Source organism: Thermobia domestica, chromosome 12 (genome assembly GCF_964235325.1).
Source record: "Thermobia domestica chromosome 12, izTheDome1.hap1.1, whole genome shotgun sequence".
Lineage (NCBI taxonomy): Eukaryota > Metazoa > Arthropoda > Insecta > Zygentoma > Lepismatidae > Thermobia > Thermobia domestica.
This window is the reverse complement of record NC_137465.1, coordinates 132,944,909-132,963,042: the sequence shown is the minus strand read 5'-3', so window position 1 is coordinate 132,963,042 and position 18,134 is coordinate 132,944,909. Positions and strand designations below refer to the sequence as shown.

The 18,134-nt window shown below is 33.4% G+C and overlaps 1 protein-coding gene across 2 annotated transcripts; it reads left to right on the top strand.

The window, feature by feature from the left end:
• The first annotated feature begins 3,944 nt into the window (after nt 1-3,944).
• LOC145665790 (uncharacterized) lies at nt 3,945-16,467 on the top strand. 2 transcript variants are annotated; one of them, XM_081732909.1, is made up of 7 exons: nt 3,945-4,138; nt 6,784-6,873; nt 8,118-8,285; nt 10,179-10,334; nt 14,490-14,645; nt 15,731-15,883; nt 16,209-16,467. In XM_081732909.1, the coding sequence occupies exons 1-7, from the start codon at nt 4,104-4,106 to the stop codon at nt 16,327-16,329; spliced, it is 879 nt and encodes a 292-aa protein (XP_081589035.1). In that variant the 5' UTR covers nt 3,945-4,103; the 3' UTR covers nt 16,330-16,467. The 2 variants fall into 2 exon arrangements, with proteins under 2 accessions (XP_081589035.1, XP_081589034.1); XM_081732908.1 differs by having other exon boundaries at nt 3,949-4,138; nt 8,115-8,285.
• The last annotated feature ends 1,667 nt before the right edge of the window (nt 16,468-18,134 follow it).

Sequence of the window (18,134 nt, the reverse complement as noted above, 5' to 3'; positions counted from 1 at the left end):
CTTTATTGACGGCACGTTTAAGGGCTACAACAAACTTTTCTCCCAAATTTTTGTAACTCATGCAGATATTGGAAGTTCAATACAGGAAACTAATGTGATTCCAAGTCGTTTTTTAGCCTTGTCCCGAACATCAGAAAGCATATATATGAAAGGTTGAAGTCCTAAATTGGAATACTGAAGTTGTAATGGTAGGCTTCAAGGAAGCAGTAATAAATTCTTTTAGAACAATTTTCCCTTCAGCTTCCATAAGTGGGTGCAATCTTCACTTTAACCAGTGTCTTTGGCGTAAGAACAGGATTTGGTCTTGGTTACAGATTACAAAAACGATGATGATATAAGACTTCAGGTTCGAATGTTTGCGTCATTAGCTTTTCTTCCGTTAGAAATCGTCGACAGTGGTTGACTGTTTATTCAAGAAGACATCCCCTAAGCTTGAGCAGTTCTATGGATATTTCATTGACTAGTAGCTAGAAAATTCTACAGTCCCAATAAGCATGTAGAACTGTCATGAAAAACGCCATAGAATAAATAATATCGCACAGGATTGGGATAACATATTAAATAATCTGCTAAACAAGCAAAATCCTCATGTCGTCGAATTAGTCCGTTTTCTCAAATTAGAAGCCAGGACAAGTGACTATGCTCAACTTGCAAGGTAAAAGAAGAAAGTATATATGCAGCTCGACAAAAAGAGTTTTGGGTAGTTTTGATGTTTCAAAATATGTTAGATGATATTTGGTTGCACTTTCATATATTCATAAATTGTCATAAACTGTAAATCGTATAAGCATTACTTATAGGTGGTGGTAACAACGGTAAACTTCCCACTGCACATGGACAAAGATCATTGAAGATCCAGATATTAGTTCGACGAAAACTCTTTATAAAAGCCGACTTCTATATCCCTTTGATCTATTTTGTGAATTCATATCACACACATTTCAGGGATACATTGGTCGAATTTGAATTCAACGTGAAGAGTTGAGTCGGAAAAAAAAAAGAAAAAGAAAACTTACAACAGTATAGAAAGCATGCATGAATGTTTTCGTATTTCCTTGAGTATGCATTTCCATATAATCGTTTGCTCAAACTTTATTAAAAATACACAGAAACAGTGTCAGTTACGGAGGTGGAAAACTTATCAATATCAAAATATGTCATGCCATCGCCCATGGCACTTTTGCGCATCTGGGAAGGATTTTGACATGTACGCATCTGGGAGGTAATCAGTCACTATGCTTGTGACTCTTAATCGCTTGAAGCACCCGACCGATCTCGATCAAATTCTCAACATAGATGAGGTTCGGGCCTAGGAGTGTTTTTTATCCATTCACTTTGACTGTAGAACTTAGGGGAGGGGAAGGAGAAGATATAAATGTTTAATGTTAATAACTCTTGAACCACCCGACCGACTTCGAACAAACTTCAACATAGATGAGGTTCGGACAAGGGATGGTTTACATAAAGGGCAATGATCGTGCAACGTAGCGGAGGGGGAAGTGATATATATATATATATATATATATATATATATATATATATATATATATATTTAAAAAATGAAAATGACTGTCTTTGTGACTTAATAACTCTTGAACCACCTGACTGATCTCGATCAAGTTTTCCATTTAGATTAGGTTCGGGCTTGGGATGGTTTTTGTCACATCAATCTGACGGTACAACTTAAAGACGGAGGAGATATTTAAAAAGTGATCGGAATGACGAATATTAATGTCAATTTCATAGTTTCCGGGGTTCCGCTGAGTTGAACAGTGACGATTCCGATCACGTTTACTTACAAATTTAGCCCCGCAACTTGGGGAAGGGAAGAAGAGAAATACATATAAATGATCGAAAATGACTTATATTAGTGTCAAATTTAGCCTCCATTGCCCTTTATTGTTGAGTTGATTTTAGTTTAGCATCCCTTTCAGCAGCGAGGCTATGTGAGACGTGGACCTACTGATTAATGTGGAATCCGAACCACATGAGCTCCCGCCGGGAATCGAAGCCGGATCTCCCACGCCACAAGCGCGTACGCTAACCGCTTAGCCACGAGGGAGTTCCATTGCTCTTTATGTCGAAAATGAAATGTATTCTCCCCGTACGAGGAACGGGTATTCTGCTAGTTAAAATAAAAATAAAAAATAATGGATTGTATAATTCAATTTCAAAGTTGATAAACTAATAAAAATGCATTTATTATTGAAGAAGTATACATTGCCAAAGCTAATGACAATTGTGTCGCAGTGAGAACGCCAGCTTTAATTTTTTGGAAGTCAAGCGGAAAGATAGAGAAAATTTTGGGGGCTGCTTTTTTTATATCGAAAATGATAGCTTTATATTGCTCGACCTCCATTTCAATACAGTATGTCTGAGGGGAAGACATGGCCACCAGGAAGGAGCTTAAAGCCCCCCATCTGGCGTCGTCACTGTTGTATCGCGCATTGGATATTAAGATTTCCTTTTTGCATAGGAAAAAGCATAACATTTAACGCATTGATTACTTCATATTTACCATGGCATTGTTTGGGGTCAGGACAAAATATTGTGGATTCAGTGAACGAAAGAGTATTTCCGCTTGTAGTTATTTTCGACATATTTCACTTTAAAATCTCTATCTGAAGCTCTTATCAGGGCTCATAAGCTTCAAGTTCAGATAGTAGAAATAATTTTTGTAATGTGAAAAAAATCCATGAACTTAGGCTTACAGTACAATCCTCTCTGTGGTATGAACGCCCCATATGTTCTTTCTAAAGCTTAACATTTAATATTGATCACTTGAGCTCCCACGAGTATCGAACTCGGATTTCTTGTGTTGAAGGTGCGTACGCGAACTATATGACCACGAGAAAACCAAGTAGAGTAGGTGAGCACCCGAAAAGAAATGTTATAATGGTGTTAAAATTAAGGTCAATGTTCTCTCGTTGTATACTGGTTTACTTAAAAATGATCGCCACATAACTGTGGAATTATGAATGTTTGAACTCCTCTGAATTTAGTACGAATTTACAGAGGAATAAACAATTATCGTGAAATTGTTTTGTTTTTTTGTAGTTTAGACACAGTAATACGTTCAAATTTCTAAACTCTCCCACGGGGACTCGAACTCGGAACCCCGTGTGTTGAACGGACGCGCACTAGCCACTAGACCAGAGAGAGGGCATTAATGTTAAAGATATGCATTCTGCATAATTTGTAAAATAAGAACTGACACCATAAAGGGTATGGGCTTAGACAAGAATTAAATATAGAGGAAACCTTTTTATTTTAGTAACCCTCGTAACTAACGCATGTACATTTTGCCACTTAGGATGATGCTTTTAATAGGTCAGAATTCGATTTTTCTTAATTTATTTTGTTCTTGAATTGGATGGACCGGAACCGTGCTCTAGAAGAACAATAAAAATGCATGCATGGAGAAATGTATTTCTCATTACATGTAAATTTTTACTGAGTAATCTCATAATTTTATCAGGAAGTAGTAGAAAATGGAACTCAAAGTGTGAAGAGAATTATTTGTTTCTGAATAATTCACTCATAAGATAGAATATATATATATATATATATATATATATATATATATATATATATATATATATATATATATATATATATATATATTGATACAATGTATGTTTCAAAATAGTACAATACTTAGGCAGACATTTGTTACATATAAAAATATAAATATGAATTCCCTTTGATTCCTTTGAGTGTGTAAAAGCACCATTTTGATATACGAAGAGAGAGAACATTTTTCTTAATGTATAATCAAAGTATGTTATTATTTTACATGCGTAAATATTAAAATAATAATAATAAATATGACTCACATGTTGTCGAGATGTCTGTAGAAACTTCATGTGGCATGATGGATAAATTCAGTGTAGTGATAAGAGAGATAACATCTCATTGATAACCAGTTCTAATCTGTGCTGGTTGAGTCACTTTGGCCCCTGCAAAAATCTAGAAAATACGATGTACGAGTACTGAACATTGGGCATATAAAATGTGTGTGAATTGGAAAGTTTGTATAGTTCAGAACACCCTGTTACATTATGTAGAAGAGGTCTGGGGAAGCTTCTTACCAATATCAAACCATGGAGGGACGGAATTATACGCTGAATGGCTTGAAGTAAGTAAGAACAAAATTATTATTTGTAAATTTGTAAAACTAAAATAATAATAATAATAATAATAATAATAATAATAATAATAATAATAATAATAATAATAATAATAATAATAATAATAATAATAATAATAATAATAATAATAATAATAATGTCACAAAATATGGAGATGAACTTGAAAATATTTCGTAAGTCTGAACTGAACTAGAAAATAATATAAAAATGATTGGGATAGCTTTCCTACTATAAAATGGATTTTGAAAATTTCGAAAACAGACCTAGATAGCCCATTACCAAAGTTATAACTACAAATAAGCATAAAAAATGAATTTTGATTTGAGTTTAGTCTCTCTTTCAGCAGCGAGGCTGTATGAGAGTGGATCTACAGCTTAATATAATGTGAGATCCATACCACAACAACTCCCATCGGAAATCGAACTCGGGTCTCTGTGGCAATGAAGTTATGGCATAATAAAGATTACAGGAAAGTGAGCCTAGACAATTGTAAAATTTTGAAATGAAGTCAAATATCTTCAAATCTTCTTCAGTTATCTTTAAAAATGCCTGGAAACAATACACACATTATAGGGGCTATAAAAAGATGATTATTTATTGAACGTGCTTCCTCCTGTACCACTAATATCCATCAGTTTTATATAAGCCTTCCTTTACATCTTTGTGTAATTACACAACGCTCAGATCTAATTGAAATTTAATTATGGTAGATATAAAGTGTTTTCAATAATCTTAATTATATTTAATAGAAATACAGTATTAGCAAAGTGTTCCATTTTTGTCTAATTTTCAGTGCTGTAGATGTTAGTTTGTTTAAAACAATTATTTGCTAAATAATTTGAAGCTGAAGGTCATAATTATTAAGTTAATATGATCATATTGTGAATGAAAAAATGGCATAAGTCAGTTGAAGAGATGAAAATGATATGAGATAAATATAAGTGTCAATGAAAAATTGATTAATCTAATAGGAAGTATTCAACACTAGTTATATATAGTTACTTCTTTGTAAATTAAATATTTGGATTTTTGAGAAGATCTTGAAGCTTCGCCCGTCTCTCCTGAAAAAGTAAGTTGTGGCTTAAGCCCTTATAACCGTTCACCAAAGATTTATTTGATGTTATTATTTGACGATAGATCGAGTGCATAACACGTTTCATATTGTTCTGTAATAATTTTCTCCAATGACAAAACCACATGTAAAAAAAGAAAGAAAAAAGAAAAGAAAAAAGAGTTGGAGTGAGTAACATTTAAACTCTAACCACGCGACTACGCTGAGAACTGCTAAACGGAATTTGTATTAGTGATTTTTATGTCAATCTCTTCTCCTGGTCTGATTCTGTATTGATTAATTTCTTTAATTCGCTGTTATGTGCTTTGGTTTGTATGCTTTAAAGATTTTGATATGAGAAATGTGTTATATTAGTTTGGAAACTGTTTCATTCAAAATATTCTTTACAAAATTATTGAAAGATAATTTTACGATGTGGCAACACTGTTGAGCCAGTGTACACATCTTTATACTTGAGGTTAGAAGCATAATCCTCTTCGTAATTACTTCCGTTAAAAACTATTATTTTTTCTCGTGTGTTGTGCGATCCATCTCGTGAAATTAATCTTAAAGTTTGCAATACTGCTACGTATTCGACCTACATTTTTGTCCAATAGTATCCTATATACGTAATAACTTGGCGCAGTGATATTTAAAAATAAAAGTATGTACCGAGCTGTCAACACTGCATAATTATTCATAATGTTTTGATATAGCATATGTAGCAGGTATGTTATTACCAATTTTTTTTTAAAGTTTACTTAAGTATGTTTAACGATATTTGAATTCATTTTAAAAGTTTAGTATTGTATACGCTCACGTTCCTGAAATCCTTATTGTGCCGAACTTTATTATGGTATATTTGCAGTTACAACTTTGAAATATGTTACTCCTTCGGATGGGTTGTCCAAATCTTTTTTTTTTTTTTTTTTTTTTTAAGAATATTCTAAACACATTTTGATGTTGGAAAGCAATTGTTTTAAGCTCTTTGATAGTATGGTTACTAAGAATTACAAAGATATCGCATGTTTAAGTATGTTTTGTGTTGTCAATGTATTAACTCCTAGATGTAATATTTATGGTTTTCAAGTCTTCAATCTACTATCTCTTATTTCAAATAGCTTGAGACTTGCTTCAGAACTTTTAAAAATTATTTCATGAGAATCGAACACACGATCAAGCGCAAAAAAGCACGTGTGGTAAGCATTTCAGTTTAAGCGAACATTTACATATAGATGCACGTATTACTATGCTGCACGTACATGTATGTATATAAAGGCTACTACGATGTATTATCAGGAGAATGGTACCTTGGTTATTTTTAATGTTAAGGATTCAGATTCGACCCTCAATTAGCTTCTTTTTTTTTTTTTTTTTTTTTTGTCATTAGACAAGGTAATCGAAGCTACAATTAATAATTTATTTTTGAGGTGGGTTTGTGGACCCTATGAGTATCTAATTACGGCATTTAATTAATGCAAAAAATTAGATTTAAATAGTTTTGACTGAAGAATGAGGAAATAACATGATTATTTCGATCAAGTTATATTCTATCATAGAAACCATTATAATTTATTACAGAACACTGGAGGAACTCTTAGGTGCTGTTGATCGAGAAATTGAGCGAAATGAGAAAGAAAAGGACTCAGGTGGAGAAAACGAAATTCAGAGGTATGCTATCTGAAAGTACATTGTTAAATGATGATCTTTCAAATGATGATCATTTTTTCACTAAGAACGTTGTAAAACAGGAAATATGTAATTTGAGATCCATTATGTTACAATGATAGTTTTTATTAAGAATGTTAAAAACAACGTAAATTTGACTTAACTAGAACTAGTGTGAAATATTTTAGAGTAGTCAGTATTCTTTTCAAGTTTTTGTGCTGTTTAAAGATATTTTATTTTATTTTTTTTAATTTAAGAAGTTTGTCAAATGGAAGAAATTCTGAGTTCACAAGGAAGCATTCATATTGCTATGTTTCTGCGCATAGAAACAACAAATGACAGGCATTTTACTCCTTAAAATGTCATAATTCTTATTTTCATGTAACTATATAGGTGAAAGATTAGATGTTCGAAATATCGTACGTTGTTCGTTACTTGATACAAATGTCAAATATACGGCGTAAGGTTTGTTTAAATAAATAAAAAAAAATACACCTAATTTAATTTCAGCATCAGTTACTAGAAATTTATTCTACTATAAGAAGGGGGTGCCATTGGTGTTGTCCTGAACCATAATATAATCTATTTAATATCTTCGGCAGTCTGTTGAAAATTTCTATGTATCGGTGCAAGGACATTGCGCAAATTTTTCTAAGGATTAAATCGTTAATAATCTCTGTAATCTATGACTTATCAACGAGGAGCAGAAAATGCAGAAATTGCGTAAATTTCCACCGCGACGTTGCCAACAACAGGGAACTTCTAGAATTATTCATTTTTTGTGTATTTTATAGATTGTTTTCCTTACTGTTTTCAAATAACTATTTGCTTCCAACAGCTATTTTCTGACTTTTTTTTAAATTTTATAAGCAATCTTACAGATAGACATGATGGCTTATGGTAATGATGGCAAAGTTGCACAACATATTTAGCGCAATTTCCAATTTTGTTGCCTGCTCATTAAGGCTTTATCTGTGTCAACAGATAAGGGAGTGAAAATTCGCGCAGTTTCGGTGCACCCTATGTATATCTTCTTTTCTTGTGCTGATTGAACCTAGTGTTCGCAATTATTAGTTCGCTCTCTCACATCTTTCACCTAAGCCATATTTGCCTATGACACTACCTTCCTGTCTTTCTCTCCCAACTATTAATATTGAAATATTCCATTTTACTTATGATGAATTAGAGTTAATTGACAAAGAATTGTATTTTATTGACATGTAAATTGTTGATTTTTAAAAAAGTAGGTCCTTAGAGTCCCTAGTAATGGAGGACGGAATCCTATCATCTTACGACTGGGACCTTTCTCTTACTCAAGTCTTTGGCAAGGAAGGAAATAATGGGGGTGAGAAGCAGAAAGACGAGGAGGAGAAAGATATGTGTTATCTACAAGAACATCATTCAGGAGAAAACAGGTAGGTTTCACATAAACTTCGGAAATAGAAACTTTTACGTTGTGAAACTCGTGTCAAAGAACTAAAAATCGTGCGACTAATGAAAAGTGCCCACGCTTGAATAAATTTCTAATTGTGTTTTTTGTACTAACTGGAGAATGCTGAATTAAGCAGAACAAGTTTAAACTTGTCAGTCCATGAAAGATCATGAGATAAATTAGCTCAAAGTTGAGATCTTTGAAGTATCGCTTATGAAATCGTATAAGTGGTGCACATTCACTTTGTATACCAATTTGAGGATGCGGGATTCGATAAAACTATTCTTAAACATATTTCTTCATTGAGTCATGAGAAAAATTATCATAAATTTGGGAACTTTGAGATACTTCTTATACTAATAGTAAAAGTGCTCAGACTTTGATACATTTCTATGATTTTTACACAAATTTGAGGATCCTGAATCCAATAGAGCTATTGTGAAACATACCAAGTATCTGCCATTCAAGTCATTGGGAAAAATTGACTCAGAGTTGAGATATTTAGATTTATATATCCCAAATTTGAGATCATTTTCCTAGGCACTCCATGGATGCATATATTTAAAAAAAATAGTTCCATAGAATGCAATTCTCAAATTAGTATAAAAAGTGTAATTAGAAATGTATAAAAGGATGGGCACATGCTGAATATAGTGGAATAGTTTTAAATGCATTCGTCGGTGGAATCACCAGAAGGCAAATAAAAGTTGGGAGGTTTGAAGTACCGCTTATGCCAATGGTAAAGGTGCCTACGCTTCGATATATTTCTCTAATTGCATTTTTTTTAAAATACCGAGTTCAGAATTTTGAATTCAATTAACTGTTTTTAAACTTATCTGTCCATAGGATCCGGAGCGCTTTTACCATTGGCGTCAAATATTTCCGCTTTGAGGTCGTATTCCTCGTAACACCTTTCACGGATAAATTATAAAAGAAGTTCCATTGGATTCATCATTCTCAAGTTAGTATCAGAACTGCACTCGTAAATTTATCTATGTACTTACACTTTTTACTAACTGCATAATAATTGCTTCTTAGTATTGTTCTGTGCACAATTATTTTTCGTAGTCTCAGTGCATTAAATTTCACAGTTTTTAAGTAAAGTAATATTGAACGTAGAAGCAAACGCTGGGATGGAGGCAGGAAAAAATAATGTATTTTATCTTCTTTCATTCTATTCAACATGTCAAAGTAAGTGCTCATGGTAGCGCCGTAACTTAGATCTTTTTTCTGGGAGGCAAGCATTAATACGCGTATTTGGGCCTCCTAGAAAGGTTTTCCTAATTCTTGGTATCCCATCTTTCCATCTTCTCCGAGGCATTTGTAAAGTTGTAAGCGAATAAAACAAAGAAACGAACAGTTTTGTCAAATTATTTTTCAAAACTCTCCTCTGTTGTCTCGCTGTTTTGGGGAGTATTCAAATAAAACATATACCAAAGAGAAGGCTAATTAATTGCAATTCAAATGGAAGATAGTTCATATTTATACTTTAATTAGGGCTTGAGCTATATATGTGTACGTAAAGTCCACAATTTTGCCGGAAGAGAAAAATCTTATAAAGGGCGGAACTTTTAAATACATTCTGTCACCCAAATTAATGACGGATGAATTGCAAAAATTTGTATAAGCATTTATTTTGACATGTTGAACTCAATTAGGATAGCAAACTTGAAGTTTTTCTGTTCCCATAGGAACGTTCGATTGTAATACTAGGTTAGTGAAGTTAAACTATTACAGGATAAATATTAATGGATTATTATTATTATCATTATTATTATTATTATTATTATTATTATTATTATTATTATTATTATTATTATTATTATTATTATTATTATTATTATTATTATTATTATTATTATTATTATTATTATAGGTCCCTGGAATCTTTGTTATTGGAAGGTCCACACCCATCATTATCAGCCAGCTGGGACTTTTCTCTAACTCAAGCGTTTGGAAAGGAAGTCCCAACTGTAGAAAGTGGGAGGAAGGAAAAGGGACAGGAAGATAATCAAATAGGAAGAGAAATCATGTAAGTACAGGCTGAGAATAAGACGAGAAATATTAGAGACGAGAAGTGTTAATATTCGTAATAAATTTTATTAGTTCAGTGATTTTTACTGTATTTTAGAATTGTTATAGTAAATTGAGATTAAGTTACGTATGAAACTGAATGTTATTTCTTCTCAATCTCGTAATAAATTTGATTTGCAATGAGAAAAATTTCAGTGTATAAAAGTATATTTCAAGCGTCACTATTGGTAATAATTTTTCTTAGTTTTTGGAATATTTGAGGGGGGTGCACAGTAGAGCGCTCACCTCTGGTACGTGGGATCTGATTTAATTGCAGCTCGCCCCAAGTGAACTTTGTAGTGGACAAACATCATGTGGGTGGGTTATTTTGGGGTTCTCTCGTTTCCTCTCACTTTCTTCGTTTCAACATTTCATTCATTTCTCATCATCTCCGTCTCCTTTAGTCTCCGTGCATAATCATTGGACGTTAAAATAGAAATTTAAGTTTCAATTTTACTTTGAATATTTTCTTTAAAACAATGTGGACCTGGGTACAGTAGTGGTCAACAATAATTTAAAAATCAGAAACAAGCTTAGAATTTCCATTCTGCTCTGAAAATTGTTTTACAATGCCTGGCAGGTAGTACAATAAAACTCTCCATTTATACCCTATAAGCTGCACTGCAGATTTCTACTGGAAGCTGAGGTTTAGTTTCAATTTTTAAAATGTAGACCTATATATTTTGGATTACTATGGTACCCAGGGCAACAATTGAACCACTTGGATGCCAATTCAAAAAGTGGACGAATGTTTTCATTCACTTCTATAGACGAGTACATTCTTAAAAATTTTTTATAAACAATAAATTACAAAACCATAAACTACATAGTCATGGTTTTGATTGCAAACAAAACAGAAATATTAATTGTTCATGAGATATTAAACTTTAAATTTCACTGCTAGAAAATGTCAATTTTGGAGTTAGGGTATTTGTCTTCAGTTGTTTGTACTGTATTCTAGTAAATCGAGTGAAAATCGCATCACTTATCATATATTATTTCTGTATGTGAGCATATTAACCACTGATTTCCATTGCATTCATAATTTTCAAATTAGTATACGAACTGCACTTATAATTTTATCCATGTACTGACACTTTTTACTAACAGCATAATAATTACTTCTTAATATGGTTCTGTGCACAATTATTTTTCGTAGTCTCAGTGCATTAAATTACACAGTTTTTAAGAAAAATAATATTGAATGTAGAAACAAACACTGAGATGGAGGCAAAAAGAAATAATTTATTTTATCTTGTTCCATTATATTCAACATGTCAAAATAAGTGCTCATGGCAGCGCCGTAACTTAGATCTTTTTCTGGAGAAGGGGGAGGCAAGCAAGCATTAATACTCGTATTTGGGCCTCCTAGAAAAAGTTTACCATAATTCTTGGTACCCCCTGTTTCCGTCTTTCTCTTACTCTTTATAGGACTCCCGGAACTCGTGAGCTCTTCCGCACGGCAAGGTCTGCGGGGCGTTGGTTACGCCCCTGAGACCATTCCATAAATGACAAATTAATTAGGGTAACAATATTGACAAATCTCAAAGGAATACGAATAATTATTATTTCTTGGGCTCCTAATATATATCGAAACGGGCCCACGATTCATTTTTGTTTTATTTACCTTTTGTGTGATGTTTTGTTTATGTAATGTACTGAACCAGTTTGATGCTTCATTTATGATTTCGTGTTCATATCATATATGAACTAAGAAAATTTTGTCTTAAAATGGGACCCCTTCAAACAGAAGGAAGCTTCCCTGGGGGCGGGGTAGTTGCCTCCTGTCCCCCACATGTTACGGCCCTGGCTCATGAATACTTTTGCAACACGACCGCCATTGATTTTTCAGAAAATAATGCTTACAAAATTATTCTTTTCTAGCAAAAGCATTATAACTCAACCGCTAATTAAAGTAAAAATGCGAGTTATATTTCATTTGAATTGCAATGAAGAGGCTTTCTTACCGGCGCAAGTTTAGTTAGAAAACATCCAAACTTGGAAATGACAGAGGACAGTTTTGAAAATTTCATGCAAACATGTTCCATTCTTTACTTTATTCACTTTTAAGTTTTCAGCACTGCTCAGAGACTGACTGAAAAGGAGCTGTTACCTCCGGAGGAAAAGGAGAATATACCACATTCTATTTCAAAGATAATGTAAGAATGTTTCATTCATTGTCCCAGTAGTATCTGAGAAAAAAAGCATATTCTCAATCGTAAAGAAAAAGTAGTAAATTGAATTCACCAAACATGAATTTAGTGTTCATTCACTGTAACTGGAGTGTAGGTGCAACCTATGATTGTTTGAATGTAATTAAGTGGCCTTTCATTCGGTATAAATCCAGTTTCATTAATCTCAAAAACAAAGATATAACAGAGGAAAATGTTGAAAATTTTGTTTCCTGATTCCCTTACAGCTTGGGTCTTTTCTTAATATATGTAATAGTAGTCAGCTGTGTCAACAACAACGTAAATATACAGTTTATGCTGTTGACCCCCCCCCCTCAAAAATATATCACTTCTAGCCACTGCCTCGGTTCTATTCCAGCCGTGCAATATGCACGAAGTTAGACAATGTAGTTTATTCATAGGCAATCTAGGCAATAGTCTCAGGTGCTATTAGAGATATCAACACAAAACTTGCAGAATACGTTACCGGAATAAAAGGATATGAACTAATTGTAATGCGTATTACAAAGACATGATTCTCAAGTATTAATCAGGTACCTTACAAACGAGAGGACGATTTAAAGGAAATAATCAAAATATTCTTCCATTACTCCTTTTCGTACGTTTTGTCCAACAGTAAGTATAATAATTATTGAAAAAATCTCTCTTAAATACAATTCAGAGAAGGTACGTAGTACAAGGTGACCAGAATTTTCACTTGCGAAAACGGGACGCATACGAATCGGCTACGGAAGGGGGGGGGGGATATCTGACTTCCAGATTGCATTTTGGGACTCAGCAGTGTTCTCAATTTACAAAATACACAAGTAAGAGTGATAACATACCGTTTCTAACTTTACGTGTACCACACAACAAATAATGGTTCCCGATTGAAAGTTCTACCCAACAATTCTTTTAACTTGTTGAACACTCAGAATTCCCACTTCAACCACGAACACTCAATTCCTAAAATTCAAAAGTTCTAGACACGGTTGAATCTCGGCAACGAGTGTTGGTACGGAAGAGAGTGGAATTTGCATTTACGATTTATATTTTGAATAATTATTACGGGATACCTAGGTCATTTTTACTTAAAAACGGGACATTTAGGCGTCCCGTTCGAGAATCAGAAAAAGACGGGACAACGGTTGTAAAAAAGGGACTGTCCCGGCTAAAACGGGACGTCTGGTCACCTTGACGTACTATAGATTATGCCTACAACTCAGTTTGAACGTGAATGGCTAAACATTTTATTTCATCTTGATGAATTTAATTCTCTACTATGTTTTGATAATGTAGGCCTACTGCATATTTTCTAAAGTATTATTGCAACAATAAACACAACACTCAGACATTTTCTTTGACATTTAACGCTTTTTGATTTTCTCCGAGGCATTTGTAAAGTTGTAAGCGAATAAAACAAAGAAACGAACAGTTTTGTCAAATTATTTTTCAAAACTCTCCTCTGTTGTCTCGCTGTTTTGGGGAGTATTCAAATAAAACATATACCAAAGAGAAGGCTAATTAATTGCAATTCAAATGAAGCATAGTTCATATTTATACTTTAATTAGGGCTTGAGCTATAAGCGTCTACGTAAAGTCTACAATTTTGCCGAAAGAGAAACATTTTATAACGAGTGGAACTTTTAAATACATTCTGTCACCCAAATTAATGACGGATGAATTGCAAAAATTTGTATAAGCATTTATTTTGACATGTTGAACTCAATTAAGAAAGAAAAGTTGAAGTTTTTCTGTTCCCATAGAAAAGTTCGATTGTAATACTAGGTTAGTGAAGTTAAACTATTACAGGATAAATATTAATGGATTTATTATTATTATTATTATTATTATTATTATTATTATTATTATTATTATTATTATTATTATTATTATTATTATTATTATTATTATTATTATTATTATTATTATTATTATTATAGGTCCCTGGAATCTTTGTTATTGGAAGGTCCACATCCATCATTATCCGCCAGCTGGGACTTTTCTCTAACTCAAGCGTTTGGAAAGGAAGTCCCAACTGTAGAAAGTGGGCTGGACGAAGAGGGACAGGAAGATAATCATATAGGAAGAGAAATCATGTAAGTACAGGCTGAGAATAAGACAAGTTCAAGTGTTAATATTCGTAATAAGTTTTATAGTTCAGTGATTTTTACTGTATTTTAGAATTGTTATAGTAAATTGAGATTAAGTTACGTATGAAACTGAATGTTATTTCTTCTCAATCTCGTAATAAATTTGATTTGCAATGAGAAAAATTTCAGTGTATAAAAGTATATTTCAAGTGTCACTATTGGTAATAATTTTTCTTAGTTTTTGGAATATTTGAGGGGGGCGCACAGTAGAGCGCTCACCTCTGGTACGTGGGATCTGATTTAATTGCAGCTCGCCCCAAGTGAACTTTGTAGTGGACAAACATCATGTGGGTGGATTATTTTGGGGTTCTCTCGTTTCCTCTCACTTTCTTCGTTCCACCATTTCATTCATTTCTCATCATCTCCGTCTCCTTTAGTCTCCGTGCATAATCATTGGACGTTAAAATAGAAATTTAAGTTTCAATTTTAATTTGAATATTTTCTTTAAAACAATGTGGACCTGGGTACAGTAGAGTCAACAATAATTTAAAAATCAGAAACAAGCTTAGAATTTCCATTCTGTTCTGAAAATTGGTTTACAATGCTTGTATTTGGCAGGTAATATAATAAAGCTCTTAATTTATATCCTATAAGCTGCACTGCAGACTTGTACTGGAAGCTTAGGTTTAGTTTCAATTTTTAAAATGTAGACATATATTCTTTGGATCACTATGTTACCCAGCACAACAATTGGACCACTTGGATGCCAATTAAAAGAATGGACGAATGTTTTCATTCACTTCTATAGATGAGTACATTCTTAAAAATTTTTTATAAACAATAAATTACAAAACCATAAACTATATAGTCATGGTTTTGATTGCAAACAAAACAGAAATATTAATTGTTCATGAGATATTAAACTTCAAATTTCACTGGTGGAAATTTTCAGTTTTGGAGTTAGGTTATTTGGCATCCAATGGGTTCAGTTGTTTGTACTGTATTCTAGTAAATTGAGTGCAAATCGCATCACTTATCATGTATTATTTCTGTATGTGAGCATATTAACCACTGATTTTTCTCAATGATAGGTCTTTAGAATCCTTGCTACAAAGAAGTCCTCAAACATCGCCTACTTACAGATGGAGCTTCTCAATTACCCAAGCATTTGGGAAAGAAGAAGCCAATAGATTAACAAACAAAGTGATGGATACTCAAGAGGAAGAACGTGGAAAAGAAAACTTGTACGTATCAAAATATCAATGTTTGGGAGGAGGCACCAAACCCAAACTTTAGCTAAGGGATTTCTTATTTTAATTATCAATGTAAATTATCGTTTTTAAAACGTAATAGTACTTTATATGACATATTGTTTACTGTCTCTAAATGGAATACATCATACAAACATTTGTAGTGTCTTTGCGATACGTATATAAATAACGTTAAGTTTTCATATAGTAGTTCAAGAAGTTTTCAGTGTTGTTTGTATTACAGTAGCAATATTTTAATCTTTAATTTATCATAGAAAGTTGTTTCACATAACTCCTTCGCAATGTGTTATTCTTACAGATTCTTTGAATATTTATTGAATGAAGACGAAGAAATCTTCCTATCAGAAGAATGTAGAACTCCACCACACGAAACAGAAATTCAGCGACAGGACATGAAATATGAAGAGCATGACCGTTGAAGTACAAAACAGGGAAATATTTTTCGTTCCCAGAGTCATAACTACCTCATTATCAGGAGAAGAGAAATTAGATTATACCCAGAAAACTTTTTGTATTATGTCCAGCAAGGTTGCTAGAAAATAAAATCAAGTGATTGTCCAATATACTTATTGTTTGTTTTATTGAGCTTTACGTCCAAAGATAATAAAGATAATGCCGTATTGCTTAATAGGTTGAGAATCATAAATGTGATGATAATGAAAATAATTGTAGTGAGGGAAGCAATATTAATTGATTCATTTGATTTTCATGTCTGTTTTCAGTACCGAGACTGCAGGAGTAGGAGCTAGGGCTGTTCCGATAATCGAGTAATCGATAACAATTCGATAAAATTTCAAAACCGTTTCATCGATAAAGAATTTTAATTTTATCGAATTATCGAACTTTCGAGACTCCCGAAATGTTCGAGACTCTCGAAATGTTCGAGACTCCCGAAATGTTCGAGACTCTCGAAATGTTCGGGACTCCCGAAATGTTCGAGACTCCCGAAATGATCGAGACTCCCGAAATGTTCGGGACTCTCGAAATGTAAAAAACATTAGACAGCTTCGAGACACTCGAACTCTTCGAGAGTCTCGAATTGTTTGAAAGCAGCAAATACAGAAATATATCAATATGATCGCATTTGTTGAGTCGCTTGAATATTTTGGAAAGTTCGGGGTTATCGGAGTGTTCGGAAGAAACAATGCATTCGAGGTTATCATAGTTGTATATAATATGTATTACATATATGCAGGGTGTTCATATTAAAACTTCTTCCCTTAGCAATGAAGTGAAGGAAAAGTTTTTTTTTTCCCACAGATCTGTATAAGGTTTAAGCAGTCTGTCAGAAGAGAGAAAGAGGAAGAGAAAACATGCATCACCTGAATGGAATTGGAATCCAAGACACCATTAGTCTACTAATAGTCACTTTGCCGACTGCGCCAATAGCGGAGCAGGCAGAAAAATAATTTTACATATGATTTCGAAGGTTTAATTTAAAGTTCTGTATAGAGACAGCTACTGATATAGGTAGAAGTAAGGAAATTCGATAAGACTGAAGACTTATCAAACTTTCGTTTCGAAAATTTACTTTCCGGCGCTCGAATGCCTTCGAGTATTTGAGATTGTCGTGAAACAAACCTTTAGAATTTTGGGTGCGAAGCCGTCCTGTCTGTCTGTTTGTATGTGGCATCCGACGATAACTTTCGAACGGATTGTCCGATTTTGATGGAACTCATTTTAAAATGCTCTCGTTTGCTTTCACCAGACACCTATTGTTTTGGTTGCCATACTACAAGGGGATTTTTTCCCGAATTGAAGTATTTGTTCTTACTTTGGGCGTAGGCGTGTGAAAGCTACGATAACTTTCGAATGAATTGTCCGATTCTAAAGAGGATTGGTCTAAATGCATATGTCAAGTATCTGTTGCTCTTGGTTACTTTACGATATTTGATTTTTTGCATAAGATGCCGTGCGGCTCTGGGCATTACCAACCTCAGATTCAATGCGTACCTGGGAGGGGGGATGCGGTCGATGCGTGGTGCCGACAACACCACATTCATCTACGATTGAGGGCACACTCCCTACATGCCCTCATGGCATGGTGCTATGCACAAGGGAGAACTTTACATATGACAGAACGAAGACTAAAGGAAAATGAAATGAAGTGAAATCTTCCAGTTTAATGACCTACTATTATGTCTGTTAAGCTAAGAGAGAAGTATGATTAAGGCAAGTGAATGATGATGGAATAATTGGTGGAATGGGAATGTGGAAGGAAACG

What these genes read in the sequence shown, in the direction of transcription:
- LOC145665790 (XM_081732908.1), top strand. Translation starts at nt 4,104, where the DNA reads ATGGAGGGACGGAATTATACGCTGAATGGCTTGAA. An exon ending in TATACGCTGAATGGCTTGAA is followed by an intron (nt 4,139 to 6,783) that starts GTAAGTAAGAAC and finishes AATTTATTACAG; the next exon opens with AACACTGGAGGAACTCTTAG. An exon ending in CAAATAGGAAGAGAAATCAT is followed by an intron (nt 10,335 to 14,489) that starts GTAAGTACAGGC and finishes TTATTATTATAG; the next exon opens with GTCCCTGGAATCTTTGTTAT.